General features: G+C 38.2%; 1 protein-coding gene across 3 annotated transcripts in view; it reads left to right on the plus strand.

Moving 5' to 3' along the window:
* Nucleotides 1–17,032, plus strand: part of RFX4 (regulatory factor X4) — a 91,561-nt gene that overhangs the window by 40,035 nt on the left and 34,494 nt on the right. For 2 of the 3 annotated variants that reach the window (XM_084506811.1, XM_084506812.1), the window contains exons 5-11: nucleotides 1,300–1,361; nucleotides 5,459–5,672; nucleotides 6,566–6,643; nucleotides 8,118–8,281; nucleotides 10,613–10,713; nucleotides 12,548–12,606; nucleotides 13,884–14,028. In XM_084506811.1, coding sequence (XP_084362937.1) covers nucleotides 1,300–1,361; nucleotides 5,459–5,672; nucleotides 6,566–6,643; nucleotides 8,118–8,281; nucleotides 10,613–10,713; nucleotides 12,548–12,606; nucleotides 13,884–14,028 — 823 coding nt within the window. Of the gene's footprint in view, nucleotides 1–1,299; nucleotides 1,362–4,473; nucleotides 4,536–5,458; nucleotides 5,673–6,565; nucleotides 6,644–8,117; nucleotides 8,282–10,612; nucleotides 10,714–12,547; nucleotides 12,607–13,883; nucleotides 14,029–17,032 lie in introns of those variants that run through there. The other variant, XM_084506810.1, reaches the window with a different exon arrangement.

Genomic DNA, 17,032 nt, shown 5'->3' on the forward strand with positions numbered 1-17,032 from the left:
TGCAGGTCAATTTTTACATGATATGAAAGAAAGCTGATTGGATGTCTGATAAAAAATATTACCAAAGGAACAGTCAAATATGTGACATTGTAATGTCTTTATTTATATAGTACCTTTTGATCCAAATACATGTTCTAGAGCTTTCAGTCATCAATCAGGATTAAATATTTATCACTGTGGCAAAATGGCTTATGGGGAAAAAATCTATATCATTTAATCAAACTTAACTGACGTTTTCTTCTGGTTGAACAGTTGTATTTTGTCTCTATGTCTGCTTTCGTTTAATGATACTTGTTTTGTGCCCCCCAAAATAGGAAACATTTAGCAATTTATATCATGCAAACACAATTAAAATAGGTTACAAATTAGAAAAGGAAGAAATTTCTCTCATAAGTGAATCTTCAAGGCTTACTGTGGTCTTTTTTGCATGACTGTTCTGCCAGATGAATTTTGCTACTGCTGCAGACCACACTGAGAATCAGGTTCAATCCTGCAAGGTGCTGAGAGCTACCTTCCCAGCAACTCGAGCAGAGCATTTTCATCAGGAGTAGCCTTGCTGACGTAGGATCTGGCTACCGAAGGCACGATCTACATTCATTAATCCATTTCCTTAAATGCATCTGGTGCTAAAGAAGTTTTGTTTTACAGTAGCAGTGTTCTTTTAATCTCAGCTGACAGAGTAGAGTCCAGATTCTTGACAATATCCTGCTGTTTCTGAGATGCACTTGTTTTCCATAGAGAATAAATTGATTATGAGCTATCTTTACAAAGGCAACAGCGAGTCTTTGCTGGTGCAACTGGTGCCTCTGTCAAATACCAAAATCTTTTCACAGAATCATCTTATAGAAAAGGGTGTGTTTAATGGCAGGGAAGGACTTTAAAGAACTGTTGCCTCGCAAACTCTCAAAAGGAAAGTTCCCTCTAGTTGCAGTAAAACCAAGTATATTGATCCTGCAACCAACATAAATACATACCCAGCCAATTCTAAGTATAATCCTTGTAATTTTAGAGATAGAACTGATCTTAGATTTTAAGGAACTAAGTTCTGCTCCAGTAACTTCAGAAAGTCTCTATTTAAACTGGTGGTAATTAATAGAATTATACTGAATTTAAAAGCTTATTTCTCCTTTTTCGGTAGTGGAAAAAATGAAGAGCTTTCTTCTGATTTCCCCTCCCATGCATTTTGGTGACATAGTACTTTTTTTTTTCTGCTTTTTTGTCTTTACAGTCTGTAATAAATTCTTATCAAATGTGCTTTTCATTTCTTTTTTTTCTAATATCAGCTCTATTCATTTGCAGATAATAAGGCAACAGTTTCCACAGCTAACGACAAGGAGACTTGGAACCAGAGGCCAATCAAAGTAAGCAGTGTATGGTATACTATCATCTCACACAGGGCTCCATCTGGCCCTGGCTTTACTCTACTGAACAGAGTAGAATAACATCAGGGAATGATTTGTCCAGTTGGGGAATTAAAACCCAACTTTGATGGAGGTTCCATTGCAGTTTTTACATTGTCTTATTGATTCAGCAGTGATAGTCCTGTGTGGGTAGTCTAATGGAGATCTTTTACTGATTTCATTGCCAATATTTTCCATGTTGTTCCTATAATTCTTCTCAACTCACTTTACACAACATAAAGGGCATTCACACCTAGCACTAGTAGAGCTACTGTTGGAGGCTGGGAAATGACAGCTGGTTAACATCATGTTTCAGTTTAGAGGATAAATGGCAGAATGCTATGTGGGTTTTAGGTAGAATTATACATTGGTCTAAACTGAAGTTGACCATAAACCTGGATTTCATGACCATTTTTTGCTGTAAGTATCTTTACGTGATCAAAGAATTAATTTATTGCCTTATCCAAAAGATGGTACCTCTGAAAACAGTTCATCATAATTCCAGAAAGAGAAATAGATTCAGATTCACTCCTCCTGCAGCTCTAGGAGTCTCTCACAGGGGCAAGATGCCTTTGATCAACTGACCAAAGGTGTCTTGTGTCTGTAAAAGTGATGTCTCTTTGCTCTCAATGAGGCTAAGAATCAGTGAGACTTAACAGCTCTTGCATTTTTTCCCCTAACCTGGATGCCTCTCAGAGTGGCTTTCAGGTCACATACTCTTCTCATGCCATCTTTGCAGTAGTTCTGATCCCTATTTAGGAAGTGGGGAGTTCCTATGAACTGCGCTGCAAAATTCTTGGTCCCTGATAGTCCCTGCTCACCCCTGTGAGGGAGATCATACATAGTCGCTCATATTTCACAGCCTCAGTAGGTATAAAAGTGAAGTCTTCTGGTCCAAAAGATGATAACTACATCAGTAGTTAACACTCCAATTATTATGGCATACGAAGGAATCATTTGATCCATTGAAGAGGAGAGGTATAAACACATCTACAGCATTACCTGCATAGTGTACTTCTTCACAATAAATACGCTCCTTGCTAGACCCAGCACAGCTATAACTGAGCTCTGGTTTTGTTTTCAGAAACGTCTGATGCATTCCAGTTAAAAATTATGTAAATAAATTACTTTATGCTTTAACACTTCAGTCCCTTTATCACCAACTGTGCTGACCAATTGCTGCCAGTCAATGATTTTCATTCCCCTTCGTTGCTACTGCCAAGGAAATTTGGCCATAGAAGTGGTTAAGATCATCTGATTTCATACTGTTCTGCCTTCAGTCTTTTTATAGCACTGCTGCCTTATAACACTGCAAAGTTCAGAGCTCCAGTGGCACTGTACTCTGGGTCATCAGTTGTGAGGCTTTCTCTTTTGCAGCTGGGTTTATTGCTGTAAGCATGCAGATGGTCTCTATCACACTGAGCTTAAAAACAGTTCCACCACAGGTGAGGCATGAGAAAGCATCTAAACATAAAAGTTGATTTCTTTCTGTCCTGCAGCTTGAAAGTCTCCAATTATATACACAAGAAGTTACTTAAGCTGATGGAAACTATATGGTGTGAAGGGAATTTTATTCTTTCTTTAAAGGAGTGCTGCAGGTACTGGATCCATGAAAGGAAAAACATTCTGCTGTTTACTACAAAAATGATTGTGTGGCTTGCGTGTTGTTCTCTTACAGATCAAACTTTCAAGCCTTGCTTATTGTATTAAGGGGGTGTTTTGTTGTTGTGGTGGTTTTTGCTTGTTTGTTTTCTGTTAGGAATGCAGAGAAGTGCTCAAGAAATAATCTTTGTGAACTGCACTAATGAGTTTTTGCCTTTTAGGATGTAACGATTGCTAAAGGAGGAAGCTGTCTGGAAAATTTTCTGTGTTAATTTAGCTATTGCTGTCTGTATGATTTTGATGCTAACTGGAGAAATCCTTTATGTAGTGTACTACCAAGTGAAATATACCGGACAGGGAATAACGCATAGTGGCATTCTACGACGTTTCTGAGTCTTTCAGTCTTATTTTTCTTTCTTGAGTTGATTTAAGGGGAAACTTGATATAAGAGACTGACCCCTGTTGAAGTTGTACAAACCTCTCAGTCTCTCTAGAACTTCTGCTGTCCTGCCTGCTGTGAGCTTTTCCTTTTTCCCTTTCCCTTAATAATTTGTGGTGGTAGCTCCCAGTAGCATTTCCTCTCCCCTTCCCCAGCCCCAGACATACTGCTGAGGCTCACAGGGCAGATGTAGGTAGGCTTTATGGCTGGTACACACAGTGCGTGTGTGACAGCTGCTAGAGACCATAGTGGGGACTTGAGCTGCAACCTGGACTTGTTACCAGTCAAGCTAAAAGCCAAACTTCTACATCTGGTGTTATAGGCTCTTATATTCCATGTAGCTTGGCAGAAAGAGGGTCTCGTCATCTATCTGTAACAGGGTAGGACTGATCTGGAGCCTGGCTTCTGCTGTGGAATATGCATTTTGGTCTAAGCCCTGAAGGGCAGATTTGGAGCAGATAGCGTGGCTTTCTGAGGTATTGAAGATAGGAAATCCCATTCATATCACGTCAGCTATTTTAAATAAATCTCGCCTGGATTGTTCAATATTGAGCTCAAGATAGCTTTTATTTTTGATGGATGATAGGGAACATCCTGAGTGGGCATGGTAAGGGAGCAACATATAAGAAGGTTCCTGCAGCTCCCCAGGCCGCCTCTCAGCCCATCTGTGCTGGTAGACAAGATTAGGGCTTCCAGCTATTTGCCACTACTTTCTGTTGGAGATTATGGCATGTGCTGGTTTGCGGGTGAATGACTATGAGTGAATCTGCTACAGGAAAAAAAAATCACCTTAGTTTAAGCTGCTGTCATTTATACACTGATCTTTCACTATTTTAATTAATGACTTTATTAAAGCCAGATTATTTTACCTAAAGCAAACTAGGGCCCACTGAAGTGAACTGATGTGCTGGTGGCACTCGGAAATCACTCCCCAGCAACTGCCTTGAGAGGATGACAAACACCTGGAGATGGTAACCTCTCCTACCACCATAGCTGGATCCAGAAGTGAGAGTCTCACTGCGGTCTGACAGGCTGTAAGGAGAGAACTGGAAGGTCATTGAAAATCCCCTTTAGGAAAGTAGGGTCGATCAAAGGTACAAGAGCAAGACAGTTTTATGATGCCCTTTCTAACCATTAAAAATTTAACTGATGTGTTGGTGGTGCTTACAGCTGAGAAAATGAAGTGAATATTAGCGAAATTATGGAGTGAATAAGATTGTCTTTGCTGCTTTGATGCAAGGGCTAGACAGGATAATCAGTGCTCTCATTAACACCTATTATAAAGCTAAGCCATAGCTCAAACTTGTGCCATAAGGCCACCAATCCATTCTTGTAGCACAGCCACACCATGCGACTCCCACTGTGCTCTGCTCAGGCAGAGTTACGGTGCTGGGCAGTATCCTCTGTGGATCTAAGACCAAAGATGATGCTAAGTGATGAAGCAAATAATTTCAAACTGTACATTTCCTAGTATTCACTGCTTTCAAGCACAAGCTTCCCCTACCCCAAAGTGTTTTCAATTTTTCAAACATTTCTGATAAGCTCATTTGCAGTGAAGACTTGTGCTGCTCAGGGATCAAAACAGTCTGAGAATCAGGGAGCTGAAACAACAGAAGGGCTTGTCCAGAGGGTCTGTACCTCTGCTTATTGCTAAACTAAAAGAGCAGCTGCACAGCACAGCCCTGCCAACAAGTAGCTTTAGGATGCTTTTTTTTTTTAATAATAAGAAAAAAAAATAGAAGTCCATTGTTGTCCTGCCCTGCAACAGTCAGCTTTATTAACTCTGAAGAGAGCTACTTTTACCACAAGAAAAGAAATTTGAAAACCCAAACAATGTATTACCACAATGTTCTGCTACTGAATCAATGCTTGTTAATAATAAACTATCACAGTCTGGTTTGCTGTAGAAATTATTAGCATTGTCAGTTTCTCTTACCCCTGTATCTTTTTTTTTTTTTTTTTTTTTAATTTTATTTCAACCAATCCACTTTTTAAAATGTACATCTCTATGTATCAGGTACCACTATTATGGAATTGCAGTGAAAGAAAACTCCCAGTATTACGATGTGATGTATTCTAAAAAAGGAGCCGCCTGGGTCAACGAGACAGGAAAAAAAGAAGTAACCAAACAGACAGTGGCGTATTCACCACGATCCAAACTGGGAACATTACTGCCAGAGTTTCCAAATGTCAAAGATCTAAATCTGCCAGCCAGTCTGCCAGAGGAGAAGGTAACACTTTGGAAATATTTTCTCGGCCTGTCTTGTTTTTTGTTGTTGTTGTTGTTTTTCCCCTGGTCGGGATGAAAGCTTTATCTAATATATAAAGACTTTAAATTAGATTGAGTTTAATAACGCTCTGACTTTATTTATGGGAGGCTTAATTGCTTCTTATAATAGTAAGAAATATCTTCCCTTAGCATAGGCAGCTGACTCTATCAGCTGTACAACACGTCTAAAGCCTACGCACAGCCTTCTTTTAAAGTTATGTTGCATTCAGCAGGAAAGGTTTGAGGGTAACCGGATCACTAATCACTAAATCACTAATAACAAGACCCCAGACTTCAGTTTTTGCAGTATGTTATAGCTCCTTAATTTCTGAACCCATTTGTTGGCAAACTGAGAAAGATTCCTGATGCTTTCTTGAGGGGAGAGAGACTTAATGCATTTTGTATCCTTCTAGGCTGGAAATTAAGAGAATCCTATCTGCACATATGACAAAAGTGCTCTGACTGCTCTTGGCTGAGCTTGCTAGTTTTCTGATGCTATTCATATGTGTAGTATCAATGTAAAGTGGACAAAAGAATAGGGTTTTATAGTTCTTTATGTCCTAATTAGGGCCACATTCTCGTCTTTGATCTCACTGAGGCTTTTTGCTCCTCTTACATTTGAAGAATCCCCATTGACATAGAAAAATCCATGAATTCAAAGGGAGAATTTACTTTTAAGAAGAAAACTCATCTTAAAGCTAATCTAACTATAGTCTGATTTCATTATTTTTGCAATTGTGCATAGGTAAGATAAGAAAAATCTTACTTTTTTGTGCTCTATATTCTTATAGTTTTAAAAGCAGGTTTCTTAAAGTAGAATGATCTTTTGTGTGTCTCCCTCTCATTCTTTTTCAGGTTTCTACCTTTATTATGATGTATAGAACTCACTGTCAGAGGATACTAGACACTGTAATAAGAGCAAACTTTGATGAGGTATGGTTAGAAGCTGCAGTTGTAGCTTAATGATACGTGAGGTATTAATGGACCTGAGAGCTTATTTTGAATATGATATTACAACCTTATGGTTTTATGGCGGCTAATCCTTTTCATGAATAATGAACAATAGCTATACTTGAGTACATAGTATGTCAGTGATAGCGTTAAATCTCACTTATAACATGATGCAAGTTAGAGGAGTGAAAGCAATGGGAATGTTTTTGTCTCTCCATCAGGATTAAGGTAGCAATATCGCCTTACAAGATGTTGGACAATCCCATTCTTACAACTCAGAAAGTGTGTCCATCACCACTCTTCTAAGCTTTGTGTTTGAACTAAGCTCTGTCTGAAGAAATTGCTCCGAGTGTTCAGCACAAACACAGGGCAGGTGCCACAGCCAACTTGGTTCCAAAATGGTTCTACTGGTCTGTTAACAATGGAAAAGGAGTTTGGGGACCTAAAGCCCACCAGACACCCCGATAAACCTATAGCTCAGGTTTCTAATTCCCCAGTTGTAGTGTAGTACGGCTAGGAACACACACACTGCTCAGCAGTTGATACGATCCATTAGAGATGGATAAGATTTGTTCCTGCTGGATATCTGACTGAATCTGAAGGTTTTCTGGCAGTGCATGCATGCAGCCCTATAATTACAGCAGAATGACTGCAAATATCAAACATTACTGGAACGTAAGAAGTTTTGTATCACATGTGAAGAAGGCCTCTTTTCTGGGAAAGCAAATCTGACTGTAGAGGTGCTGAGGGCCTGATTCAAATATAACACAGCTTCTGGAAAAAGTCAAAGGAAATGGGTCTTTTGACTGCCTTCTGAACAATGGCAGGGAATTCCCTCCTTTTTCCCATCTCACTGCTTAATTTTCACATTATTTGGATTTAAATCTGCAGCTCTTCTAAGTCATTGCACCCAGGTTAGGTGCTTTCATGAGAGAAAACTATTTTTTTAGTATTACTTTACATTTTTTCACATTTTCTAATGTGTCTCCCAGATTTACTCCTAGCCATGTTTAAATGGGAACCCAGAAGTTTAATATAATAATTAAATCTGACATACAGCTTAAGGAAAACCAAACAAACCTCCCTTCCCTTCACTCCAAGCCAATTGATTCATTCACATATACAGGAAGTTTTGCTGGATCAGCCTCTGAATACTTTCTTAAGAGCAGGATATTATATTTTGCTAGGGAATCTGTTTGTTAAGATCAATGATGGGGAAGGGATTGAGAAGCAAAAATATGTAAATGGCAAATATTTCTTACTTCACCTAGTGCGGTTACGTATATAAAGACAGATTGTGTGTGAAAGGTTTTAACTTAACCTTGCCTGTGTTGTGTACCATCAGTCTAGCTGTGGGGCTGAAACAAGCTCTATATAAACAGGATCAATTAAGAAGTGTGTTTGTGGCCTTTGGTTGTTGTCACTGAAACATCCCTGCTTCTTCTCATGATTGCAGGTTCAAAGTTTTCTTCTGCACTTTTGGCAAGGGATGCCTCCTCATATGCTGCCTGTACTGGGTTCTTCAACTGTAGTGAATATAGTCGGAGTTTGCGACTCGATTCTGTACAAAGCAATTTCTGGAGTTTTGATGCCAACGGTACTGCAAGCATTACCCGACAGGTCAGTATAATTGGCAGCATTGACCACTTCTAGCTCAGTTGTCTTTGTTGTATGTCTTTTCCATACAAATGACAGCAGTTCTCAGAAAGCTACTTGTTGCCACCTGTTTCCTGTTTAAGTCGCAGTGTCAATTCAACAGAGCTGAACAGCTGACGGATTTGTTTAAAAATATTTATATTTTAACATTTGTATTGCGAAAAGTGTGACATTTTGTGTGATGAAAGATTACACTTTCTTTGTTTATTAACATCAAGATGTTAGTCATGTCCCAACTTTCAGGGAATATCAGAAGCCTGCGGGCTGCAGAATGCCACATTCCTGATTTCTGAAAGTTTCAGACACTTTTCTGCTAGTCTGGTATAGCAACATAACAGGATGCTAACTAACAGTGACAATAGGAGCTGGCCTGGCTGCTCTGTTTGTAAATATTCCCATGCATATTCCAGCACTGCAGCCGAAGCACTTGTCTCTGTTTACACTCCTGGAACCCAACTGTTATTCTGCTCATACTTGTGAAGTCTCAGACATCCTGGATTAATTTAAATGCTATGCTATGATGAACAGTTGCATGCTTATTTTAAGATCACTTTATTAATATTAACAAGTATTTGAGCCCTTTGTTTCAAAACTCAATTTTCTTCTACAATCCACCTGGTAGATCTCATCTATTCTCTCACTACCTGGACTCATCTGAGTCCAGGAAGTCTCAATTATATAGATAAAACAGAACAGAGATCAACATTTCACAGCAAAAAGTGTAATCGCTGCAAAGTGTGACTGTCAACATGTTCACCCATTTGATTTTCCTAATATAAGCATAAGGAAACTTTCTTTTTCTAAATGTCTGTATTCACCTTTAGCGTTGTTTGACTGATGATTTTCTGAGGTTGCGAAATTTGTTGTTTATTGCTCTAAGAGTTTATTGTTGGTGTTGTATATTTGGTCTTCAAGATTTAAATACAGCAAGTGTATTTAAGATGTCATTCTGCTCTCCTAAACTGGTGAGCTTCGTTCACACTGTATGACTGCTAAAGTACAGGCAAAGTGTTTTTTCCATGAGAAACCTGTTGTAAGCATGGGCTTTCCTTGATAAGACATGTACGTTTTTACAGGCTTTGCCCCTCACCCCCCTAAAAATCTATTTCATTGGAAGGATTAAACAGAACAGCAGTCCTTTTCTCAAGCTGCTTAGTTCTTTCATAGCAAATAAGGAGAGACTTGAGTGTGAATATAGACTTTTGTAATGCATATAAAGGGCCAGATTGTGGCTATTAAGCCATAGCCTGCACTGGAGGGGGTGAAGAAGGGTCTCATTGCAATGGAAGTTCCTGAACGAAATCTTGCTGACTCAGCCAGAATCCTGAAGGACTTCCTGGGAATGAATGTTGGCTGTACAAAAAAAAAAAAAATTAGTGGGTGCAGCAGTTGTCATCCATCCCCTGTCCTGCTAGGTGTCTGTATGGAGCAGAAAAGGCCTGTGGGCCACAGTTATTTTACCACCTATGTCTTCAGTGCAATGTATGTTAGGAGTGCAAACAGAAAAATCTACCTGGCAGAAAGAAGGAAAGCTCCTTGCATCTTTCTGTTGTTTATGTATCTCGAGCATTGCTAGAGGCAGTGCCGCTCAGACTGGCAGAAATAACTGTTGGGTTCCCCTCCATTGTACCCTGAGCTTTTTCTGGAAACTGTCATTTTATACTGAGCAGTTTACAAGAAGAAGGGCAGAGTGAACTTGCCTCCAAGTTTAGAAGGAAATGATGGGGCCATCCAAGAAAGAGTTATAAGGAAGAAGAGGGAAATCTCATCTGTCTGGGAAATTTTTTGTCCTCTGTACAGCTAAGCAGGCAGGTCCTGCATCACCCCTACACTTGGTCCTGCCCATCACTGCCACCCACTCGCTGGCTTCAGCCTGCAGCATAGCTGTTTACTGCTTCACTTACACGTCCCTGTGTCCATTTGTATAAATATGGGCACAGCTGACCTGAAATCCAAAGCTTGTTCTATTGTCTTCTTTAAAGAATTGTGATTTTTTTTTTGTACAGTGTATTACAAGAATTACTTTTATTTCAAGCTAAAATACCATTTACAAGCATCAGTATAGTGCAGTACAGAGACTTTGATGCTTTTTGAGCTTTTCAGTGTGGTGTTATGTTTTTTCTTTTCCTTGAAATAGTTTCAGAAGCTTTTCTTCACGCCTACAGACCAAAATATGTTCAGCAACTCTGCAAATTAATGAGGTGTCAATAACTGACCCATAGTCTTTACATGTTTTCAGATTTTATAGTATAAAGCATGGAGTAAGTGCTTTGATGTAGTGATTTCTCTTTTCAGTTTGACGCAGGTGATCCGAAAGTTTGCAAAGCAACTGGATGAGTGGCTGAAAGTAGCTCTTCATGACTTGCCAGAAAACCTACGAAATATCAAATTTGAATGTATGTATTGACAAATCTCTCCTATTAATCTGGGGAGTATGTAATTTTTATTGATGACAAATTAATTGGAAGTACAACTAGTGTTCTTTTAAGAATTAAAAACTGATACTGTAAAAATCTTGCATTCACTTACAATCGCCACTTGGTCCTGAAAACCAGTTCCATTTAGTGAAATGAGGCACTGCTCAAAGCGAGAAGAATTGCTTTTCCTTTCGTGTGAGTTTTGATAAGAAATTAATTTTGTTGATAGTAAGCAAACATTAGCGATGATATTAGGCAAAGAAAATTATTAAACAAACCTTTAGGCTAGCACAATTTGAATACAGCTTGAGGCCCTTGCTCAAAAAAGTGCCAGAGTTAAAAATGAAGGAGATCAAATTACCCTGTCACCACAGGAAAGGGCACTAGTCCTATTCAGACGTGCTTTGTAGATGCCTGCAGTGCACATCACCTATTGATAAAGCCTGCTTTATTTCACGGCTCTCAATTCTTTGCCTTTCATGAGCACTAAATTCCACACCACAAAGTTAAAGGGGGGAAAAAAAAAAAAAAAAAACTAATTTAGGAGAAGGATTAACTATTTTGATCAGCACGGAAAATTAGAATTATATTTTACTGAGAACACTCAGAATGTAAATTAGTATAACTCATTCTAGTTTGTTGAATGTTGTTCGTTAATTCATTTTAAAAGTTACAGAAAGTCAGAGCTGAGAATATGCTTTATTTTATCTTTGTCAGTTCAAAAATATCAAGAATCTGCAACAGTAAAATTGTTTCCAGTCTTGGAGGGAGAGAGAGAGAGAGAGAGAAAGAGAGATGGAGAGAGAGAGGATGCATTTTCCAGTCGTTATTGAACTGTACTCTTTAAGTGCCTCTCTGTACAGTATAGGAGCACCTACTCTGTCACTACATCTAAGGCCTGTTTGGACAGATCAGCGGGCCTTCTGTGATTTTATCATAAGGAAAATCTTGAGTGCATCGTGGTATATACATGAGACTTTGTCCCTTCTGCAATCAGATCATCTGATTCAATCTCCTGATCAGAATTTGTGAAAGTGTATATAGCCAATGGAAGTACCAACAGAAGTAACTGCAAGCCTCGGTAATATTTGCAGCTCTTAAGTCACAGGTTTCAGACAAAAGATAGTCAATAAAACATTTTAAAAGCCCATTTTCCAAGTACAGGATGTATCTTAATACAAGGCCCATATCCTCTTGGAAAAAGCTAAAATAAGAGTGGAGAACTGGCAAGTACCTCCTGGGTCCTCTTTTGCCATAGCATGTTAGTCGTCATGTAATCTCTTTCAGAAGCTTTGATCAAACTTTACCTGAAACTTTTTAAGATTTTAGCTCCTACTGATCCAGTCAGAAGACTTCCCCAAAACCTGTTTGCAGTAAGACTTAAGAAACTTTTCCAATTTTCAAATATAATGTCACTATCATTACCTTATGCCCACTCGTTCTTGCACCAACATTTTTCTTCCTGTTAAATAGTCCTGTCTTTCTGGTTTTCAGTTCCTTTGTGTTTCAAGAGAAAATTTGTTATGCTGAACAAGTGAAGCTCTTCCATTGTCCTCTACATTACTCTTGTCATCTCATTATTCACAGCATCTATAAATCATCACTTGTAATATGCCTCTGTAAAATTGATTTAGTAACTAGATTTAAGGTTTTAGGTCAAGGCTTAAGCTAAGTTAAAACTGGATACATACTGCCACAACTGTATGTAAGAAACTGGATATATTTTTTTTGTTCTGATTTTAATTCAGTATTTTCAGAAATGTTTTTCTTTATTTAGCACAGTATGTAAATATGTATCTTTTCTTTCCCATAGTGTCCAGAAGATTCTCACAAATACTCCGGCGACAGACATCACTAAATCATCTCTGCCAAGTAAATATTTCAGTTACTTGAGTTTGCAAAATGACATTTTTACTGACTTTTAAAATAATTTAATAAATTGGCAATCTGAACTTTACTCAGGAAGAGATCATGTTAGCAGTTTGTCTCCACGTTTATTACGACCATCTCTACAGAATCAGAAAATAATCAGCAAAAATGTTTTGCTAGACAACTGGCAACCTCTGATCATTAAACTCAGCAGAAAAAAAAAAAAAGAAACAAATTTAGAATTTGGTTTGAAGAGTTGGTTCATTGCCATGGATTATATAAGAGATGTTTCATTGGTTTCATCAGGGCTTGGATTAGGCCTATTAACAAAGAAGAAATATTTCTATATGCCTGACAAAAACTTCAAAGTCTATTTAATTATTATAATAAATTTCAGATGGAAATTAGTAACAACAGAAATAAAAATAAAAATAAAAAATTAAATATATCACTGAAATTTTAAACAGAAATATTATTGCAACCATAGCAGGTGAACATAAGAAAATACCCTGAAGTATTTGCTTTTCACCATTCAGTTTAGATTACAATTACCTATCAAAAAATCTTGAGGCCAAATTCTGTGTGGTATAAAATGGGTGGAGGATGCATTGAATTCGTTGAGGTTTCATACATGTATTGAAGCAGACAGTTTGTTTTTCCTATCACATTTAAAGATCCACATTTGAAAGGTATATCCAACACCCCAAGTTAACTCTGAGAGTCAAAAAACCCACAGGAAGATGCTTCTGCATTCTGTGTCACTTCCTTTCCTATCATCCATCCCATCCTCCCCATTATCAGCAGCAGAACTCTGTCTCAACCAGACAAAAGGTGGATCTGATGCAGGGGCAAACAATCTTCAGCCTTTTCTTGTAGCTGAGGGAAGAATGGGAGTCTTCATAGTCTGGGATGGGGCAGGTTGCAAACCTATATGGGGTTTGTTTGATTTTCGCTTGATTTTTCCTGTTGGTTTTGAACTGAAACTGGTTAAGAAGCCAACAGATTTATATTTTTTGTAGATTGAGGAGTGCAAGTGAGGGTTGCTTTTTTGGATTTGTGGTGGACAAGCAAAACAATTGCAGTTGATTGAAACAGGCAAAATGACTGGGGAGTTCTCTGTGGTAAGAGGGCCCTGTAACAGGCATAAGATATCAATCTGGTGGATAGGGGTCCATGAGGTCCAATTTAGCAAACCTAGCCAAGGAAGTGTAAAAGGGGATAACACTTATTTTTTAATCTAATAAACCATGAAATAATGAATAGATTGGATTGGATTACAGGCATCAAGAACAGTGATCCACAGTGCAGACATCACGTTTCAAATGCTGGAAGACTGGAGGAACGTGGATCTGAACAGCATTACCAAACAAACCCTTTATACTATGGAAGACTCACGGGAGGAACACAGAAAACTCATCATACAATGTAAGAGCCGAACCCTCAAATAAAGCCAGGTGAACTTAGTTTCCTGTTGCTAAAAAAGCTCAGTGGAAGTAATGTTGTTTTTGCATCCATTGGTTTGCTTGGAGTCTTGCAATACATAAGGAGGCATTTAACAAAATGTAAGGCAAAGCCCTGTCAAGGTCTTATATTTCAAGGCATAGATCTGTGCAACCCTCCATTACAAAGTTTCTTTTACTATCTCTAACAACCAGTGACGCAGGACAAGCACCAAAATTCCTTTATTCCTTTTTTTTTTTTTTTTTCCCCATGGACTTGAACAAAGTATATCTATGCATTAACCATTGGATGTGATGAAGTCAGTCTACCCTGCTGTAGAATTTCAGGAGTTGTCTTTTGAAAGCCTTTGATACCAAAGTGGCTGTGTATTTGGGTCCCTTGTAAACTTTTATTTGTAAACGGCTCCATTTTACACAATATTTTCATAAACGAGATAATTTAATGGGGTGGAGCTTTTTTCCTGAACTTTTATGAATAAATAGAAGTCCTGTATTGAGAAAGCTCTTTGGCTAATTTAGATTCTTCTTACTATAGTGAAGGGCATGAACTGAAAAGTGACTTCAGAGATGTTGGCAAATTGATTTCAAAGATCTTGTTTTGTACAATGGGCACTGCAAGGTTAACATTGGCTCTTCTTCCACACCTCTCTTGTCTCACAATGCTATCACTAAAGTATTCTCTCTAGTTTAGGGATGGGCCTTGCATTCTTTGCTAGTTTTCTAGTGAGATGTGCTTGGTACTCTTACCTGTCCTTCTTAACCCTTGATTCACCTCCTCACGTGGTCCTCTTCCCTTCTTAGCAGACAGAAACTTGGCATGGCAACAGGGGAGGTAGTACACAGCAAGACCGGAGTCCAGAAGTTCGCTGCATCCTTCTGTCATCTGTTATGTGCTCAGTATCTACCCAACATCTGCCCACTGACCAAAAAAAAAAAAGAATTCTCAAAGTTATAATCCCTAGTAGCAGCAACAGTTCTACCTCTCATTCAAAAAATTCTCATTGTTTAGGAAAGCTTTTTATGTATGTGCTGAATATTTAAATACGAACTTGTGTCATCAAATCAAATGGAACTTTCCTGAATGCAAATGGATTTGAACATGTGTTTTTCCATATTGTAGGTCCACATATTCCAGTAAGCAAAGTAAGAAGCTCCCAGAAATGGTAACCTAAATATGCATGTTCAACATGAGTTGGGATTCCACTGAGATGTGCAGATACGTATAGAGCTTACTCTAAATCTTAAACCCCTCAGTCTTTGATGTATATTCTACTTGGCCAAATATCTTCTCAAAACTTTGTGCCTGATGACATGGAATAAGGCCTGCTTTCATGTTCTTGGTATTAATAACCAAGAAAGTACAATTTCCAGCTACTACAATTGGAAAAAAATGTTCATAAGACTATAAGTAAAGTTAGAGAAATGGAGAAAAATCATTGGGTAGAAGATAAGCTCTTCCCTACTCAGCTACAGTAGATGTCTCTGACATGGTTTCTCCTTTATTTCCCCCTTTCTCAGATCCTGTTGAAGTATTTTTAACAATCACTAAAGGCTAAAACAGTTACTTCTCTCAAACAGGTCATTGTACGCAGTTGCATTGCTCCACGGTTGCAATGCTCCTGCATTTTCTACTCTTGCTCCCCTCTTTGCACAGCATATGAGTTACTTCATCTGTTCTATCGGGCAGCTTTTGTCCAGCCAAATACTCAGGTAAGAAGACAACATCTGAATTTCTCTGAGATCTTATCCTGAAAAAAGAGAGGCTGCCTGTTCAATAAAACAACAAAAAAAGATAAAGGTGGTCCAAACATCATTGTTTACCTTCTTCCATGACTAACGTTTCTGACCATCCAGCCTTTGCAAATGGACGTTAAACAAAGTTTTAATCAGCTGCAAAGCAACTGCTTTCCTGCTCATCTTGCTAATTCATCCTGGGATGCTATTTCTCCATTTAGACGAGGGAGTTTGTTCTTTGCATTAATCTCAGCCTCTCTGGCTCAGTTCTCTAGTTATCACCTTTAAACTTTGTCTCCTTCACCTCCCCCCATCCGCTTCCTATGGTGGGAAATTCCTCCCTCCTGTTATTTATAATTAAGCATAAATGGAAATGCATAACACATTGAGATCATCCTGTGACACAGCAGGTAGAAAGTATCTTTCTTCTTGATTTACTGGGCCTTTTATTTTAGCTGAGTTGAAGAAGTTTCTTAGGTGTCAGAGCGCATGATTCTTTGTCTTCTAGTCATTGATTCTCATAAATAAACTAGAGACTTGTGGTTTTAAGAGCTGCAGTTGAATGACTTGATTGTTTTTTACTTTCTGTAATAAAATATAAATATTTGTACTTGATAGAGGTTAAAAAGTATTCAGGTTGCTTTTTTAAACTCTTCTTGATAGCATTTGTGCATTGGTAGCAATTTGTTTTGAAGAAGTAGAAGTTTATGGCACTTCTTTGTGTGTGTGTCTGGCATTGCAAATAGATGATTTGCAGCAGTTAAATCATGTTTTTGCAACTAAAGCTTTATACAGAAGAGAGCACTATCAACAATACTCATCCACTTGACGCTTAGAAGATTCTTTATGCATTTCTAAATCAATTTCATGCATGACCTTTTTTCATCACCAGGGTCAAGGCCTAGCTTCACACTCTTCGTAGCAAACACCATAACTGTTTCACTTCCGGGCACCACAGACAGCTGAAGCTGAAATCAAAAAAAAGAATTTTAAACAATAGGTCCTGATTTGCTCACACTTAAATACCACTTCTAATGACTATCATTTTCAGCAGAAGCAAGATGGAAACCAAGAAAGATTACTAGGTCAGCACCAAGGAAGATATGTGTTTTAGCTAAGCAATCCATTAAATATATATATATATATATAAATAACATTTTTTTTGTTGTTATTGGCAGCTTTTTGTATTTTGTTTTTCTTTTGTTCTAAATGGGATCCAAGTACTGAAGTGGGCT

Source organism: Aythya ferina (genome assembly GCF_964211825.1).
Source record: "Aythya ferina genome assembly, chromosome: 1".
Taxonomy (NCBI): Eukaryota; Metazoa; Chordata; class Aves; order Anseriformes; family Anatidae; genus Aythya; species Aythya ferina.